The sequence below is a fragment of the Lepus europaeus genome, chromosome 19, assembly GCF_033115175.1.
Source record: "Lepus europaeus isolate LE1 chromosome 19, mLepTim1.pri, whole genome shotgun sequence".
NCBI lineage: Eukaryota > Metazoa > Chordata > Mammalia > Lagomorpha > Leporidae > Lepus > Lepus europaeus.
The window spans coordinates 61,091,896-61,110,085 of record NC_084845.1 but is presented as its reverse complement, the minus strand read 5'-3'; the positions used below and the strand labels follow the sequence as shown (position 1 = coordinate 61,110,085).

Genomic DNA, 18,190 nt, shown 5'->3' with positions numbered 1-18,190 from the left:
GCCTTGATTAGCTACTTCAGACTCCCACTTGTGAGTTTTATTGGTGTGAGTCAGCCTCTTGGATTCAGGCATTCTGTCAAGATCTGATCTCCAAGCCTGCAAAGTGGGAGGTGAGCACCAGCAAACTCTCAGAAGTCACTGTCACTCTGTGAGGTCTCTGGAAGCCATCCAGCCAGTCTCCTGGCAACACTCCCTCTTCATCTCTTGCCCTTCCCACTCGTAGGTTATAAGGACTAGAGATGTATTATTTACATGCTTTTAAAAAGCACCACATCTTAAGTTAGTTTGTGAAGAAACAGCTCACTTCTCAAGAGAGGATTGTGCTTCATACTATTGTCTGCGTTTCCTTGGCTCACTATAAGCACAGAGTGGATTGGAAGTCTATACCAGCACAGGGAGACACTGGAGGTTTTGGAAACACTGGTTTAGACCAGGTTGTGTACTTTACTGCAGTCTTTTCTGTAAGGATATACATCTTAAAATCTCTAAGACGGGGATATTTGAACAGTGTTTGCCAAATTTAACCATGAAATAAACCGTGCGCTTGTGTTTTTCAAGGCATCTTGTTGGATAGGATTCTGCAAAATGCACTTGGGGAAACCTTGCTTCTTAATCAGTAATTCTCAGCTAGGGACAATTCTGTTCCTGTGGGGACATGTGACACATCTGAAAGTAGTTTTGGTTTTCAGACTTGGGAATGCTCTTGGTGTCTCCCGTTAGAGACCAGGGAGGCTGCTAAATATCCTATGATGTACACACGAGCTCCACAGCAAAGAATTATGTGACCCAAAATGTCGAAAAACCTGTCTAATCCAGTGTCCCCTAAGAATAACTTGTAATAAGAATAACTTGAGGCTGGCACCGCAGCTCACTAGGCTAATCCTCCGCCTGCGGCGCCAGTACTCTGGGTTCTAGTCCCAGTTGGGACGCCGGTTCTGTCCCGGTTGCCCCTCTTCCAGGCCAGCTCTCTGCTGTGGCCCTGGAAGGCAGTGGAGGATGGCCCAAGAGCTTGGGCCCTGCACCCCATGGGAGACCAGGAGGAAGCACCTGGCTCCTGGCTTCAGATCGGCGCAGTGCGCCAGCCGTAGTGGCCATTTGGGGAATGAACCAACAGAAGGAAGACCTTTCTCTCTGTCTCTCTCTCTCTCACTGTCTAACTCTGCCTGTCAAAAAAAAAAAAAAAAATGACTTGAAATCTTTGTTTAAATATTCAGTTTTTTAGACCTCTCTTCTGTAGAAATTCCAGCGTTCTGGGTCCAGGAAAGGATCTGCAACAAGTGTCCCAGAAGATCGTTACTAGGGAAATGTGTGTATGCCCTCTTAACTCATCTTGGGTCTGCTGAGAGAATAGATTGAACTTCATTTACAGTAATTCTCAAACTTGAGCTTACATCAGAATCTCTCAGATGGCTTGTTAAAACACATGACTGGGCCTCAGCTCCACACTTTCAAGTTCATTGGTCTGTTGTGGATCTCAAAAATGTGTATGTCTAACAGGTTCCCAAGGGTTGCTGATAAGGCTGCTCTAGGGACCTCACTTTGAGAACCACTGGTTTAAGGAGTTCTTTCTCCTACAGGTGGTGATGCATCCATTATTCCAATGCTTGAGTTTGAAGAACAGCCTTGTTGTCCTGTCAGCAGAGATTGGGCCAACAACTCATCATTAGAAGCCAGTGTTAACCCAGAGTCTCCTGAAAATAAAAGGAGATGTGACAGTCCTGACAGTCCTGTATCTAAAAAGATGAGGCTTGAACCTGGAGCTCCCGTTAAGGAGGTGGCCAATGGTACGGCTCCCTGTGGCAGGCAGGAAAGTAGCTCATTCCCAGCAGGTGATAGCAGTTCTAATAGCACTGCAGAGAGATCAGCCACTGTCACCGGAATGGACCTCAGGGGCACCAAAGTGGTGGACATTTACAGAACTGGAGCCAAGTGTGTGCCTGGAGAAGCTGGGGACTCGGGGCAGCCTGGTGCTGCCTATCACCAGGTGGGGCTGCTCCGAGTGAAGCCAGGCCGTGGAGACAGGACGTGCTCCATGTCCTGCAGTGACAAGGTCGCCCGATGGAATGTCCTTGGTTGTCAAGGTGCGCTGTTGATGCACTTCCTGGAAGAGCCCATCTACCTGTCAGCTGTGGTCATTGGGAAGTGCCCATACAGCCAGGAAGCAATGCAGAGAGCACTGCTCGGGAGGTAAGAGGGCAAGGGGGGAGGGCTCAGCTGGAGGCAGTCTAGCAAGTGGTCTGAGAGGGGCTCCAAAGAGTCTTAAAAGTCTTCAGTATTCTGATCAAGTTCAGCTTCTAGGAGTCCATCCCAAACAAAAGAAGGTACTCAGACATTTAGGTTTGTGCAAAAATAATGTTAAAAAATGAAAAATGAAACTTGAAATACCTGGCAGCAGGAAATTAAGTGATTTGTTTTTTTTTTTTTTAAATCTTATTGATGAATTTTTAATGTGGAAAGACATCCGTAAGGTTTCAGGAATGACTTAGAAGATAAAAAATGAGCTCATTTGGATCTGAAAGTATATATGTACAAAGAAAACTGTAGCAGGATGTGCACCACAATATTTATAATGATTTATCTCTACGGTGTGATATTATGGGCAGTTTTTCTTTTTTTGATACTATATTTTCTGATTTTTCTTCAGTGTACTTTTATCACCATTAAATTACATTTAAATTATAAAAATCCCCAAGTATTAGTTTTAACTTTTAAAAAAGATAAAAAAACTAAGGATGACCACACTTATGACTGTTCAAATAGAGTCTTCTTAGAGGAGGGAGCCAAATCTGTTATGGCTGTGATAAATGAGGGACAGGCAAGGCCGTGGCCAGGGGAAGCATTGTGGGGCCACGGCCAGCATACTGCCTCTGAAGCAGACTCCAGTAAACAGCCGTAGACTATGACTCAGCAGTTCCATGCCCAGGTACATAGCCAAGAGAAATGAAAACACACAGCCACACAAACACTTGTACACAGATGTTAATAGCAGCATTACTCACATAGCCAAGAAGTAAACTGACCCAAATGTCTATTACTAGAAGAATGGATAAACACAATGTGGTATATCCAGACAATAAAATATTCAATTATATAAAGGACTGAAGTATTGATACACACTGTCACATGAGTGAACTTTAACAATTGGTGCTAGGGGCCAGCTTTGTGACGAAGCATGAAAGCCTCTGCCTGTGACCCCAGAATCTCATAATGCATGCTGGTTCGTGTGCTGGCTGTTCCACTTTGAATCTAGCTCCCTGATAATGGCCTGGGAAAGCAAAGGAAGATGACCCAAGTACCTGGGAATCTGCCACCCACATGGGAGACCCGGTGGAAGCTCCTGGTTTCTGGCTTCAGACCGGCCCAGCTGCTGTTTGTATGTGTGTGTGTGTGTGTGTTTTAGATTTATTTATTTATTTGCAAGTCAGAGTTACACAGATAGTGAAGGAGAGGCAGAGAGAGAGAGAGAGATCTTCCATCTAATGCTTCACTCCCCAGCTTGCCGCAAAAGCCGGAGCTGCGCCAATCCAGAGCCAGGAGGCTGGAGCTTCTTCCTGGCCTCCCATGTGGGTGCAGGGGCCCAAAGACTTGGGCCATCTTCTACCACTTTCCCAGGTCATAGCAGAGAGCTGGATGGAAAGTGGAGCAGCTGGGTCTCGAACCAGCGCTGAACCAGCGCTTCAGGCCAGTGTGTTAACCTACTGGGCCACAGCACCAGCCCATGTGTTTGTTTTTTAAAAGACAACCCTTACTATGCCCACGGGGCTGTTGCTGTGGTGTGGTGGGTGGGGCCACCACCTGCAGTGCCAGCATCCCCTGTGGGCGCCAGTTCGGTCCTGGCTGCTCCACTTCTAATCCAGCTCTCTGCTATGGCCTGGGAAAGCAGTAAATGATGGCCCAAGTCCTTGGGCCCCTGCCTCACATGGGAGACCAGGAGGAGGTTCCTGACTCCTGGCTTTGTATCGTCGCAGCTCTGGCCATTTTGGCCAATTGGGGAGTGAACCGGCGGATGGAGGACCTCCTTCTGTATAACTCTGACTTTCAAATAAATGGATAAATCTATACTAGGAAACACACACACACACACACACACACACAAAAAAAAACACACTACCACCATGCCCAGGACATTTTCTGTGTTTTTCCTAATCTGGGAATAGAAGTTGATATCTGCTGAGTTCTGGACCCACATCACGTTGTTATCTAGTTTGTGAGTAAGATACAGAGAGAAAAAAATGAACCTTTTGTATGATAGGATAATTTTGTTTTCTGCTGTATTCGAAGGATTCCCTAGGAAATAGGTGCCAACAAGTTTATATTTCTGATTCAGATTTTCAGTGATCGCAGTGCTATATCAGAAGTGTAGTTGGATGTTAGTGATGTCACTGAAGGGGATTGATTGTCCCTTCAGAGTAATGGAGAAGGATCTTCCTCTATCTGTAAGGTTCTTTTTTATTGTTTTTTTAAAGATTCATTTATTTACTTGAAAGGCAGAGTTATAGAGACAGAGACACAGAGAGAGGTCTTCCATCCATTGGTTCACTCCCAAATGGCCATAATGGCTGGAGATGGGCTGATCCAAAGCCGGGAGCCAGGAGCTTCTTCCCGGTGTTCCATGCTGGTGCAGGTACCCAGGGACTTGGGCCATCTTCCACTGCTTTCCCAAGAGCATTAACAGGGAGCTGGATCAGAAGTGGAGCAACTGGGATGCGAACTGGTGCCATGTGATGCTGGCCCCACAGGTGGCAGCTTAACCCACTTAGCCATGGTGCTGGCCCCTCCAAACAGTTCTAACGATCTAAATTCTATTCTGATACAGTCTTGTCCTGGCCTTAATACTTAAACAGATCCATACATCTCCCAAGGCCTCTGGCTGCCACTCAGACTCAGGGATGATGATGTGGTCCACAGTCCTAGATGTTCCTTTTCTCTGGGAATATGCCTAAACTGAATAAATTTTCTTTCACATTTAGGTGTCAGAATGTTTCAACTCTACCCAAAGGCTTTGGTGTTCAAGAACTGAAAATACAGCAGTCAGATTTACTGTTTGAACAGAGCCGCTGTGCAGTGCAGGCAAGAAGGGCTGACAACCCAGGCCGACTTGTTCCTTGTGGGGCAGGTAAGGGATCCCCTTAGACTTACCCTGGAGCAACTTCTCTGACCAAGAGAGGCCCAGGAGAATTTGCATCCTACCAGCCCAAGAAGGCAGTTTACCACGCAAGTGCTAGATAGTGTGGGCTTTGAGGATACTCAGCATGTCATCCTCTTGCAGCCTCAGTTTCTCTTCAGATTAGAAGAACATTTCTGATTGGGGTTATTGTGAAGTTTGAGAAATTCTGTTTAGTGCATTTACTCTGTGTCCAGCATATACTAAAGCTCAGTGATTGGTAGGTGCTATAATGATGGTAGTGAATCATGAACCTTTTTCTGTTATACACTGGAGGCCAAGTGCCAAAGAAGCAGTCGCTATCTCTGATGTCCAGCTCTCATAGGCCTGCAGAATCAGAGAAAACAAGTTTTTTTTTTTTTTAAATACTGATGGCACTCAAGGAAACTGAACAGATTTAATCCCGGAATCTTATCTTTTTGTAGCCATCAGCTGGAGCGCAGTTCCTGAGCAGCCATTGGATGTTACTGCCAATGGCTTCCCACAGGGAACCACAAAGAAGAGAATAGGAAGCCTTCAAGCCAGGTACAGCTGATTAGGGCAGAAAGGGATGGTGGCTGTGCACTTACACTTTACCACTATCTAATTCCAGAACATTTTCACCCCAGAAGAAAAATGGATAGCAGTCACTGCCCGCTCCTTCCTCCTCCTCACAGTCTCCTGAAAAGCTGTAATTTACCTTCTACCTCCGTGGATTTGTCTGTTCTGGGCAGTTCACATAAATGCAGCCATATAAAGTGTGGCCATTCGTGTCTGGCTTCATTCACTTAGCATGTTTTCATTGTTCATTCGTGTTGCAGGATGGACTAGTACTTTGTTCCTTTGTGACTGAATAATAGTATTCCATTGTATGTATATATTACACTTTGTCCATTCATTCACTGATGGACATCTCACACATTTTGGCTATTATAAATAATACTATTATGAACATTTTGGACAAGTTTTTGTGTGGATGTGTGAGGTTTTTCAAATGAGGAGACAGGACATGGGAATATCCATTTTAAGAGTGTGCCACTGGATAGCTTTGCATTCCCACTTTTATTTAGAGGGTACTAGCAAGTCTGCAAGTTAGCAGGCAAGGTTTACATCAACTTAAGGATTTGGGAAAAGGACCTTGGTCTGGTAGTCTAAAATAGGGATTAGAGCTACATTGTAAATCTTTGGAGACAGGCCCATTTAGATGCAAATTTACAAATTCCTGAAAACACTCCAGGTACCAAGTCATGTCACATTCCTTCGGGGCGAGGGTGCCCATCGCTGACCTGTTTTGGCTTGAGTGGAAACTACAGCCATGCCTCTAATTCCAGGGGGTGAGTGCCCCTGAGAGGCACTCATGCAGCATCTTGACATTTATGTAGGTTTTCATTTCTTTGGGGTACTGTGTATCTGGGAGTGGAATTGCTAGGTCACATGGGAACCATGTGTTTAACTTCGTAAGGAAATGTAGAACTGTTTCCGTAGCAGCTGTACCATTTTACATGTCTGGGAGAATGAGAGTTCCATGTATGGGTTTGTTACTCTGCATCCTTTGCAGCATTTGTTATCATCTTTTGTATTGCAGTTCTTCTGATTGATGTGAAGTGGTATGTGATGCTGGTTTTGATTTGCATTTGCCTAATGACTAATAGTGTTGGGCATCTTCTTATGTACTTTTATTTTAAAGATTTATTTATTTTATTTGAAAGAATTACACAGAGGCAGAGAGAGAAAAAAGAGAGGTTTTCCTCCGCTCGTTCACTCCTCAGATGGCTGCAACAGCTGCAGCTGTGCCCATCCAAAGCCAGGAGCCAGGAGCCAGGAGCTTCCTCTGGGTCTCCCACACTAGAACAGGGGCCCAAGCACTTGAGCCATCTTCCACTGCTTTCCCAGGCTGTAGCAGAGAGCTAGATCAGAAGAGGAACATCCGGGACTCGAATTGGCACCCATTTGGGATGCTGGCACTGCAGGTGGCAGCTTTTTTTTTTTTTTTTTTTTTTTTTTTTCTGACAGGCAGAGTGGATAGTGAGAGAGACAGAGACAGAGAGAAAGGTCTTCCTTTTTGCCATTGGTTCACCCTCCAATGGCTGCTGCGGCCGGCGCACTGCAGCGGGCGCATTATGCTGATCCGAAGCCAGGAGCCAGGTGCTTCTCCTGGTCTCCCGTGCGGGTGCAGAGCCCAAGGACTTGGGCCATCCTCCACTGCCTTCCCGGGCCATAGCAGAGAGCTGGCCTGGAAGAGGGGCAACCGGGATAGAATCCGGCGCCCCGACCGGTACTAGAACCCGGTGTGCCGGCGCCGCAAGGCGGAGGATTAGCCTGTTGAGCCACGGCGCCGGCCCAGGTGGCAGCTTCACCCACTACACCACAGAGCTGGTCACTGTGGGTAATTTTTTGATAGTATCTTTTAAAGTATAAAAGTTTTAAATCTTGATAGTCAAATTTATGATTTTTTTTTTCCTCTTGATACTTGTGCTTTTGGTGTCTTTCTAAAGAAACCATAGCCTAATCCAAAATCACAAAGATTTATTCCGTTTTCCTCTAGCAATTTTCTAGTTTTAGCTCTTATTTTTAGTATTGTGATCCATTTTTTTTTTAAGATTTATTTATTTATTTATTTGAAAATCAGAGTTACACAGAGAGAGGAGAGGCAGAGAGAGAGGTCTTCCATCCGTTGGTTCACTCCCCAATTGGCCGCAACAGCCGGAGCTGCACAGATCCGAAGCCAGGATCCAGGAGCTTCTTCCCGGTCTCCCATGTGGGTGCAGAAGCCCAAAGACTTGGGCCATCTTCCACTGCTTTCCCAGGCGATGGCAGAGAGCTGGATGGGAAGTGGAGCAGCCGTGTCTCGAACTGGCGCTCATGTGGGATGCTGGCGCTTCAGGCCAGGGCGTTAACCCATTGTGCCACAGTGCTGGCCCCAGACTTTGATCTATTTTGAGTTAATTTTTCTGTGTGGTGTGAGGTAGAGATTCATCTTCACTCTTTCTTTGATGTAATGGATAGTCCATTGTTTGAGCAACATTTTTTGGAAAGACTATTGTTTACCCTGGGGAGATTTTTAAAAGAATTCTTTCTTGGGTTTTGCTGTTAGGGATTCTTCTATAATAGGTCAGTGCTGGAACCTGGGAATCATTTATGAAGCTCTGCAGCATTTGGAGAGGTGAAAAGGACTTTTGCTGAGGTGTAGGGCCTTGGGCTGCTGACATGACACAGTGTTTCATCCCTGGAGGTTCGTGCACCCGCTTTGGGTGCATCTCTTACCAAAGCCTTGGCCAATCTCACCAGCACTGCCTTGCCCTCCCGGTGAGCTATCGGTGGACTTCAATAGCCAGAGGGTGGATGGGGCTTCTGGGGAGTAGCCTGTGCATGAAGGATTTCCATCTCAGTCTGGGTCGAGCTGCTAGCAGCAGGCAGTTTTCGGACTTCCACATTTACAGCTGGTTCTCTTTAAACTAACATTCTCTACTCTTTCTTTTCCGTGCACTTATACAAATATATTTTATAATTAAAGCTCACAGATGGATTTGTTTTTGTTTCTTATTGACATGCTCTTTGGCCTGTCTCAAAACAACAAAAAAATCCAATTTAGATGTCTTCAGCCTTTTTTTTTTTTTTTTTTTTTTTTTTAAGGTTTTCTTCACACCTACTGAGTGCTGGGGCTCAGGTAGGCTAGACACTAAAGCCTGCCAGCATCCTGGCAGCCAGACTGTTGAATTGAGAAATATGTACTAAATTGTTGGGTGTAGGGATTTTCGCATGCTTTCTCTCAAGGGTCTAGCTAGTGTTGACCCCTTTTTCCTTTTCAGGAGAGCGGCCCTCAGCCGCAGACCACAGTGAATGAGCAGAGCAGGTCCCCTGTTCTCTGCTGAGTTCTGCCGTTCTCGGCCGTGACAGCCCTGCCGCTTCTTCTGTGCCCCTGCCCAGCCGACTGTGCCTTCAGTTTGCTGCTTTGCTCAGAACTGAACTGCTCTTCTCTGCTGAGTGCATACCCTCTTAAAACTACTTCAGCTCCACTGCCTTTGGCTCAGAGTGATCATCTTTTCTCCAAATTCCCAAAGCTGTTCTCTGGCGTGTTCCAGCGTATCGGTGTTATCTGTATGATTAGAAGTGCCCATGTTCTAGCCCGGCTCTGTCTCCCAGACACATCCTTGAGTTGATGACCTGAGGTCTTTGACACATGGCTTTCTCTCCATTTAGAGAGCACATTTCATACCAGGAGAAAGTGTGTTGTGGGAAGAGCAGAAGCTTTGGGGTTAAAGAGATCACTATTTATCCTGGCTCCTTTTCTCCCCATCGTTTGAACTTGAGCAAATTACTCAACTTTTATGAGTTTCTATTTCCTCAACTATAGAGTAAGGGTGACTGACAATATCTGTCATATGGGCACATTTTGAGAACTGAGCAATATCCATGGTGCATGGCGTGAAAGAGACATCCCATTAAGACTGATTTCCCTTTCAGTTATCAAATTAAGCTCCTTTAAGTGTGAAGGAATCAGAATTACTCTCATTCTAAGACCAACAGCTGCTGGAGGGAAAATAGATTTTCTCCTCACTGCTCACCCTTGAATGCTGGCATCATGGGGACATATTCTAAGACTTTTTTTTAAGATTTTTATTTATTTCTTTGAGAGATGTAATTTCACACCGACTGAGGGAGAGACAGAGTAAGGTCTTCCATTCTCTGGTTCACTCCCCAAATGGTCTCAGCAGCTGGAACTGAGCAGATCCTAAGCCAGGGCCAGGAACTTCTGGGTCTCCCACACAGATGCAGAGGTCCAAGCAGTTGGGCCATCTTCCACTGCTTCCCCAGGCCACAAGCAGAGAACTAGATCAGAAGAGGAGCAGCCAGGACATGAACTGGTACCCGTATGGGATGTCGGCGTCTCTGGTGAAGGCTTAGCCTTCTATACTACAGCACCAGCCCCAGACTTCTTTTTTTAAATAAACAGGTAGTAACAAGAACTGGTGAAAGGACCCTTATTTGTAAGATACTTTATTTTACTCTCCCTCATACAGGGAAACTGTCTTTTACCTAAAGAGACAAATCCTCTTCCCATGCCAGTCAAGATCTTACAGTATCCTGGATAGACCATTACAAGGCTCATTGATGGGGGCCAGCACTGTGGTGTAGCAGGTGGGGCCGCCGCCTGCAGTGTCGGCATCCCATATGGGCACTGGTTCTATGGTTCTATGGCCTGGGAAAGCAGGAGAAGATGGCCCGAGTTCTTGGGCCCCTGCACCCAAGTGGGAGACCCGGAAGAAGCTCCTGGCTCCTGGCTTTGGATCAGCGCAGCTCTGGCCATTGCAACCATCTGGGGAGTGAACCAGCAGATGGAAGACCTTTCTCTCTGTCTCTACCTCTCTCTGTAACTCTGTCTTTCAAATCAATAAAATAAATCTTAAAAAAAAAAAAAAACACTCATTGATGTATAAATGAAAAGGGTGAGGGATTTAAAAAAAATCTAAAAGTGTCTACATATGTTAGTAAAGACATGGAAAACTTGAAAATATCAATATGATATTTTTAAATTTTTAAAAATTATATATGTGTATATGTCTCTTGTCTTTCTGGTGTACCTGTAATGACCCAATGCATGATGATATGTAAAGACTTCTGTATGCAATGCAAACTTCCTGACAGACAAGCTTATTTTATTTTCTAATCTTTGAAAAAGTGAAAACTATATTCATTTTATTGCAGTCTGCATGTTTTTAAGTGAACACTTGTGTTGAATCTAGGAATCATACTTATGTCCTTATGTGTGAGTTTCTAGGCCATCTATTTTTTCCCTTTGTTCTGTTTATCCCAGTACTAGAACCACACTCTTACCCTATTAGGGCAGTTCCCCCTGCCGTGCCTTCAGGAGTATCTTGGCTATTCTTGGATTTTAAATGTAAAGATCAGTTTGAGGAGAGTTTACGTCTTTTCAGTATCATCTTACAAATCAGGAACCTGGTATATCTGTAACACTGGTGCCAGTTGGCGTCATGCCTCAGATTTACAAGTGATAGTTTTGAGTGTTCACTGGTTTAAGTCTTCCGTATGTATTACAATAGAGTTTTATCATTCTACTTTATATAAAATCTTGCACTTTTTGAAATTCAAAAGCATTTATTAATTCATTAAATAACAATTAACACATTACATGTTAATATTTTCAAATGAAAAATTTTGTGAGAAGTAGAATTACTCCATATTTTAGCAAATCTGTTCAAAGTCTGTCTTAATAGTATTTACTGGATTTAATATAGATTTATTTTTCAGTTTGAATAAATTATTATAGAGGGTCACTTCTCTCAACAATTAGTTGGCTATTCCCGTGGATATTATTTCCCCCCCTAGAAACCTTTTGTTTAAGGTACACAAATTCATGCATTTCTTAAATACAACTTTAGGAACACAGTGATAGTGACTCTTTCCACCATACCCACTCTCCGACCCCCACTCTTACCTTTCTTCCTCCTTCCTCTCCTATTCCCATTCTTATTTTTTACTAAGATCTATTTTCAATTAACTTTATACACAGAAGATAACTATACTAGTAAAGACTGCAACAAATAGTATGAAAAAAACCTGTTCCTGAACAGTTTGTTGATTTCTCTCTCTCTTTTTTTTTTAAAGATTTATTTTATTTATTTGAAAGATAGAGTTACGGGGCGGCGGGGGAGGGGGGGGTCTTCCATCCACTGGTTCACTCCCCAAATGGTTGCAACAGCCAGAGCTGAGCCAATCCAAAGTCAGGAGCTGGGAGCCTCTTCTGAGTCTCTCAGATGGGCGCAGGGTCCCAAGGATTTGGGCCATCGTCCACTGCTTTTCCAGGCACATCAGTGGGAAGCTGGATTGGAAGACGAGCAGCTGGGACTCAAACCAGCACCCATATGGGATGCCAGCACTTCAGGCTAGGGCTTTAACCCCCAAACCACAGTGCCAGCCCCAATTTCTCTTTTGATTTCTTTTATGATCCACTGTTCATTCAGGATCATACTGTTTAGCTTCCATGTGCTTGCATGTGTTCTAGAACTCTCGAGTTTTTGATCTCCAGCTTCATTCTGTTGTGGTCAAAGAAGATAAAAAAGGTATGATTTTGATTCATTTGAATTTGCTGCGACTTGCTTTATGGCCTTGCCCTGACCTGTGGTCTATCCTAGAGAAAGTTCCATGCACTGGTCAGAAGAATGTATATTCTGCAACTGTAGAATGAAAAGTTCTGTTGATTCCATTAGGTCCATTTGGTCTGTAGCATTAACTGTTGTTTCCTTGTGATTTTCTGTCTGGTTGATCTGTCCTTTGCAGAAAGTGGAGTATTGAAGTCCCCCATTACTATTGTATGGGAGTCTGTGTCTCCCTTTAGATCTATCAACATTTATTTTAAATAGCCAGGTGCCCTGTAATTAGGTGTGTATACATTTATTATAGTCACATCTTCCTGTGAATTGACCCCTTAATCATTGCACAGTGCTCTTCTTTGTCTCTTTTAACAGTTTTTATGTTGGAGTCTTTTTTGTCTGATATTAGGATGGCTGCACCAGCTCTTTTTTGGTTTCTGTTAGCATGGACTATCTTTTCCATCCTTTCACTTTTAGTCTGCATGTATCTTTTTTGGTGAGATGTGTTTCTGGTAGGCAGCAAATAGATGGGGTTTTGGTTTTTTTCCCATTCAGCCAGTCTGTGTCTTTTAACTGGAAAGTTGAGGTCATTTACACTCAAGGTGACTGTATAAGCAACAACTTGGCCCTGCCATTTTTCCATAAATATTCCTGTTGTTTACTTTGCATTTCCCCTGTATTTTTACTGGGAGATTTTCTGCCTTCGCCTGCTTGCTTGCTTGCTTTCTTTTTTTTAAAGATTTATTTATTTGAAAGTTAGAGTTACACATAGAGAGAAGGAATGGCAGAGAGAGCATGAAGAAGCCAGGAACTTCTTCCAGGTCTCCCACGTGGGCCAAGGACTTGGGCCATCCTCCACTGCTTTCCCAGGTGCATTAGCAGGGAGCTGGATCAGAAGTGAAGCATCAGCCGGCGCCGCGGTTCACTAGGCTAATCCTCCGCCTTGCGGCACCGGCACACCGGGTTCTAGTCCCGGTCGGGGTGCCGGTTCTGTCCCGGCTGCTCCTCTTCCAGGCCAGCTCTCTGCTGTGGCCAGGGAGTGCAGTGGAGGATGGCTCAAGTGCTTGGGCCCTGCACCCCATGGGAGACCAGGATAGGCACCTGGCTCCTGCCATCGGATCAGCGCGGTGCGCTGGCCGTAGCGCGCCAGCCGCGGCGGCCATTGGAGGGTGAACCAATGGCAAAGGAAGACTTTTCTCTCTGTCTCTCTCACTGTCCATTCTGTCTGTAAAAAAAAAAAAAAAGAAGTGAAGCAGCCAGAACTTGAACCGGCGCCCATATGGGATGCCAAGACTGCAGGCCAAAGCTTTAACCTGCTGTGCCACAGCGTTGGTCCCCATATATGCCATTTTAAGTAGGTCCTTTTATCTCATTTTCTGGTTACTATTGTTACAATTTTTCTGTTCTTCTTTTTGGCAGTTAATGTTTGTATCCAGAAACTTTATCAACTCTTCTTATTTTGTTTGGGAATTCTTTCGGAGCTTTTTGATACAGACAGTCTTCTACAAATAGTGTTTCTTCCTTTCCAATCCTCCATTCCTTTTGTTTCTTTTTCTTGTCTTGCTGTGCTGCCTAGAGCTGCAGTATCACAGGCATCTGCAAATAATCACTTGATTTTCATTTTTCAATTCTTATTTTTATTTCTTTTTTCTTGCTGACTAGAATCTTCTATGTGATGCTGAATAAAAGCATTGATAGCAAGTATACTTGTCTTATTTGTGATTTTTAAGAACATGTAGATGCTATAGGGCTTTATAAGAGATATTCTTTATGAATTTAAGTACTGTCAAGCCCTAGTTTGCTTAAAGTTTTTAAATAATTGAGTGGATGTTGAATTCTACCAAACACTTTTTCAGCATGTGTTTTCCTCAGAATTGTGTTACTGTTCTTCTCTAACGTGGTAAAGGGCATTCTGTTTGTTTTTGTTAAGCAGCCATGCGTTTCCGAGGCCCAGCAGCCTCTCCTGCACAGTTCAAGCCTAGGGAGCGTAGCATGTGCGCTCAGGGTTCCCCTTTAAGCCACAGTTCCTGAAATAGGCGGGACCCCAGCCAGGGACAGGAACCTTTTGGCAGCCTTACAGTTCTGCATTTCTTTTTTTTTTTTTGCATTTCATGTTCCAGGTATGGTCACTCAGTCCAAGCTGAGGGTGGATGGTTTGCTAGAGTAATGTGGGCTATGGTATTTAAAAGACAAACTGCACGTTATTGACACACACAGCATTTCCCGTTTTCTAGAGGTGTCTTATGAATTTGTATATGAGGGAAGGGAGGTAACATATTCATCCATACAGTTAAGGCCACGTCTGAACTGAATAAGCAAAAACCAAGAAGGTGTAGGTGGGCTCCTGAGAAATCAGCACGCACTCCCCTATGAATCCCCGAGCATGGCTGCGCACCAGGAGTTTGTGGTTCCCAAGCAGAGCCTGGCCTCTGGACACTCAGGGTGCTCATGTCGGGGAGTCTGGAGATTTGGCCTCAGACTTTGCAGTTGCATTTCCCACTGGGAACAGCACTCAAGTCTCTGAAACAGTTTTTCATTTCTTTAAAAAAAAAAAAAGATTTATTTGAAAGGGTTGGCCACCGCGGCTCACTAGGCTAATCCTCCACCTGTGGCGCCAGCACCCCAGGTTCTAGTCCTGGTTGGGGCTCCAGATTCTGTCCCGGCTGCTCCTCTTCCAGTCCAGCTCTCTGCTGTGGCCTGGGAAGGCAGCGGAGGATGGCTCAGCTCCTCGGGCCCTGCACCCGCATGGGAGACCAGGAGGAAACACCTGGCTCCTGGCTTCGGATTGGCACAGCACATCAGCCATAGTGCGCCAGCCGTGGCGGCCACTTTGGGGGTGAAGCAATGGAAAAAGGAAGACCTTTCTCTCTGTCTGTCTCTCACTGTCTAACTCTACCTGTCCAAAAAAAAAAAAAAAGGGGGGGGGGTTTACAGAGAAAGAGGGCGAGACAGAGACAGAGAAAATCCTTGTATCCACTGGTTCACCCCTCAAATGGCTGCAATGGCCAGGGCTGCCTAAGTTGAAGCCAGGAGCCACAAACTCCATCTAGGTCTCCCACATGCGTGACAGGAGCCCAAGTACTCAAAGCGTCTTCTGTTTTCTCAGGCACAGTAGCCAAGATCAGAAGTGGAGCAGTCAGGACTCAAACTGGAGTTCATATGGGATCCCAGCATTGCAGAACACAGCTTAACCCACTGTGGCACAATGCCAAATTTTAGCCAATTTGCTTATTTGTTCATTTGTTGCATTTGAAGTACTCTGGGCCTGAGATTTTTTTTTTTTTTTTTTTTTTTTTTGCTGTAGTCCTCAACCACTACACAGCACTATCCACCCGCTTTTTTTGCTCTGTCACTTTTACATAGACACTCCATTTTCCCAGCTTCTTGTCATCATCCTTAATTGATGTGGTGTTCAGCCAAAAGATCTCCACCAACTTAGCCTACACTGGCTCGTCACAGCTGGACACAAGCACAGAAGGATGGCTTGATGTTTGTCCTAATAGGCTTTGGTAACTTCACAGAATCACCTTAGGCCGTCATGGAGGAGGGCAGTCTTCAGCACTCTGTTGGAGCAGCGTGCACGTCCATTACACCTCCAGCAGCTGCGCCTTCTTTGGCCTTGTCAGTGGATTATGGCTAAGACCAAATTTTGAACACAGCCAGCCCTCTGCCTTCGTAACTCGGGGTGCTTTCCATTGCTGGTAAGCATTGTTACCCATTGTTACCTTGAAAGAAAGTAGCTGGAAGTGTCTCATAGAGACCTGGGGGCCAGAATTTAGCAATTGCACTGAGCGTGCCGTATATGATCGCACTGCTGATGACATTCTTCAGAGGAGATTCATTTTTCTCTCTCAGCCTGCTTGGACATCCCCAGGTCCAGATTTCCCGCTTGCCAAGTACAGGTGAAATGGGGGCTCTGGCACTGTCAAACCTAAACACCAAGTGAAGCCTGGTGTCTTTGTTAAGGCCTGATACGTAGTAAATGTTCAATAAATCATCTCTGCCTTCTTTTTCCAAACAGATCCCGAATCAGCAAAGTGGAACTCTTTAGATCATTCCAGAAGCTTCTCGGCAGCATGGCGGAGGACAAGTGGCCAGACTCCCTCAGGTGACGCTGTTGACACAGGGTTTGTCACATTTGGGAAGCCTTCTGATTCGAGTCGGCTGATGAGTGACAGGAAGCTTTGGCAGGATGATGGTTCAGCGAGCTGATGGGCACTGTTACTGATCACATCTTGTGCTGTCCCTTCAGCCCTGCTCTGCATTGGATAGGAGTTTGGAGGGTCTGTGTCTAGCATTGTCACAGGTGAACAGGATGGGTATCCATGACTTTTATCTAAGTCATTCAGGAAGGGTAGGTTCTTTGCACTCACTGAGCTATTTCCCAGAACACATCAGGGTGAAAGGGAGAATCTGGAACCACAGCAGTTTTCTAGGAGCTCAGGGCTCACAGGAAGTTTAATGCTGACATGTGTATAGATCCCACCCCTTAGCCAACAAAAACCTGAAGGAAATTGATCAAACAACTGCAATCAATATTTGTTACAAGAAGCAACTTTTCTCTGTGCTGAGTGGAACTAAGAAACAACTTGGTTCTCCTCCAATCTCCCTGAAGAACAAGAGTAAGAAACAGGATAAAATTGAAGCAATAAGATATGAGTTTCTCTCTTTTTTTGGATTTACTTATTTATTTATTTATTGAAAGAATTATTTCAAAGACAGTTACAGAGAGAGAGAAAGAGAAAGATCTTCCATCCCCTGGTTCACTGCCCAAATGGCCACAATGGCCAGGGATGGGCCAAGTCTAAGCCAGAGGCCTGGAACTCCATCCAGGTCTCCCACATAGGTGGCAGGGGCCCAGGTGCCTGGGCCATCCTCTGCTGCTTTCCCAGATGCATTAGCAGGGAGCTGATTCAGAAGTGGAACAGCCGGTACTCAAACCGGCGCTCATGCAATGCTAGGGTCACAGGTGGCAGCTTAACCCCCTGCACTGCAGCACTGGCCTCAGACATCAGTTTCTTCACTAGAAGATGGCGGTAGTTACAGTAACTATGAAGTGAACAGAAGGTTTAGGGACAAGGGTTTAAAGCACCTGACCCAGGTCTGACTTATAGTAGGGTTTTGATAACTGGTTGCTGTCATTTTACTTTGATTAACACCCATGGCAAGGCTGAGGTATGTGGTTCCTGAGTGTTAAAGAAAAATATTTAGACACTTTTTAAAGATGGTAAGGAAGTGAGGTATTGTAGGAGGGGAAAGAGACTGGGCTGAATTCCAAATAGGACAAGGAGCAGGGTGTAGGGGTCAGTGGGCAGAAGATACTAAGGGAATGTCAGAGTTAGGGGTATTCTGGCTAGAGCTACTCACCAAGATTCTTGCTGAAGTCAGGCCAGGGTGGTAAGATGCTAAAAGTAGGGGCTGAGGATCCAGTATTGATGCTGATCGAAGAACAAGAGTAAGGGATTTTTAGCTTAACTGACTCCACAGGATTCCTAATAAAACTGGACTAAGTGCACCAAGGGCAAAGCCCAAGGTCAGGCCTAGTAAAAGAGGACTCAGAATCCTGACTCAAGTTTGGTCAAGGTTGTCAGAAAATATTTTGTTTGTTTGTTTAAGAGTTATTATTTATTTACTTGAGAGGCAGAGTTACAGAAAGAGAGAGGGAGAGACAGATCTTCCATCTGCTGTTTCACTCCCCAAAAGGCCGTAAGAGCTGGAGCTGGGCCAATCAATACCAGGAGCATCCCACTGGGTGAAAGGGCCCAAGCAGTTGGGACATCTTCTGCTTTCCTAGGCCATCAGCAGGGAACTGGATCAGAAGTGGAAGTGGATGCTTACCCTACTGTGCCACAGTGCTGGCCCCTGTCAGAAAAATCTTTTTTTTTTTTTTTTTAAGATTTATTTAATTACTTGAGAGGCAGAGCTACAGACAGAG

At 45.0% G+C, this 18,190-nt stretch overlaps 1 protein-coding gene across 12 annotated transcripts in view; it reads left to right on the top strand.

The window, feature by feature from the left end:
* ADAT1 (adenosine deaminase tRNA specific 1) overlaps nucleotides 1-18,190 on the top strand; it is a 52,195-nt gene that overhangs the window by 8,044 nt on the left and 25,961 nt on the right. For 8 of the 12 annotated variants that reach the window (XM_062177419.1, XM_062177418.1, XM_062177412.1 and 5 more), the window contains 4 exons: nucleotides 1,578-2,187; nucleotides 4,971-5,116; nucleotides 5,590-5,689; nucleotides 16,277-16,363. In XM_062177419.1, coding sequence (XP_062033403.1) covers nucleotides 1,578-2,187; nucleotides 4,971-5,116; nucleotides 5,590-5,689; nucleotides 16,277-16,363 — 943 coding nt within the window. The remainder of the gene's footprint in view (nucleotides 1-1,577; nucleotides 2,188-4,970; nucleotides 5,117-5,589; nucleotides 5,690-16,276; nucleotides 16,364-18,190) is intronic. The other 4 variants (XR_009864465.1, XM_062177414.1, XM_062177413.1 and 1 more) reach the window with 1 other exon arrangement.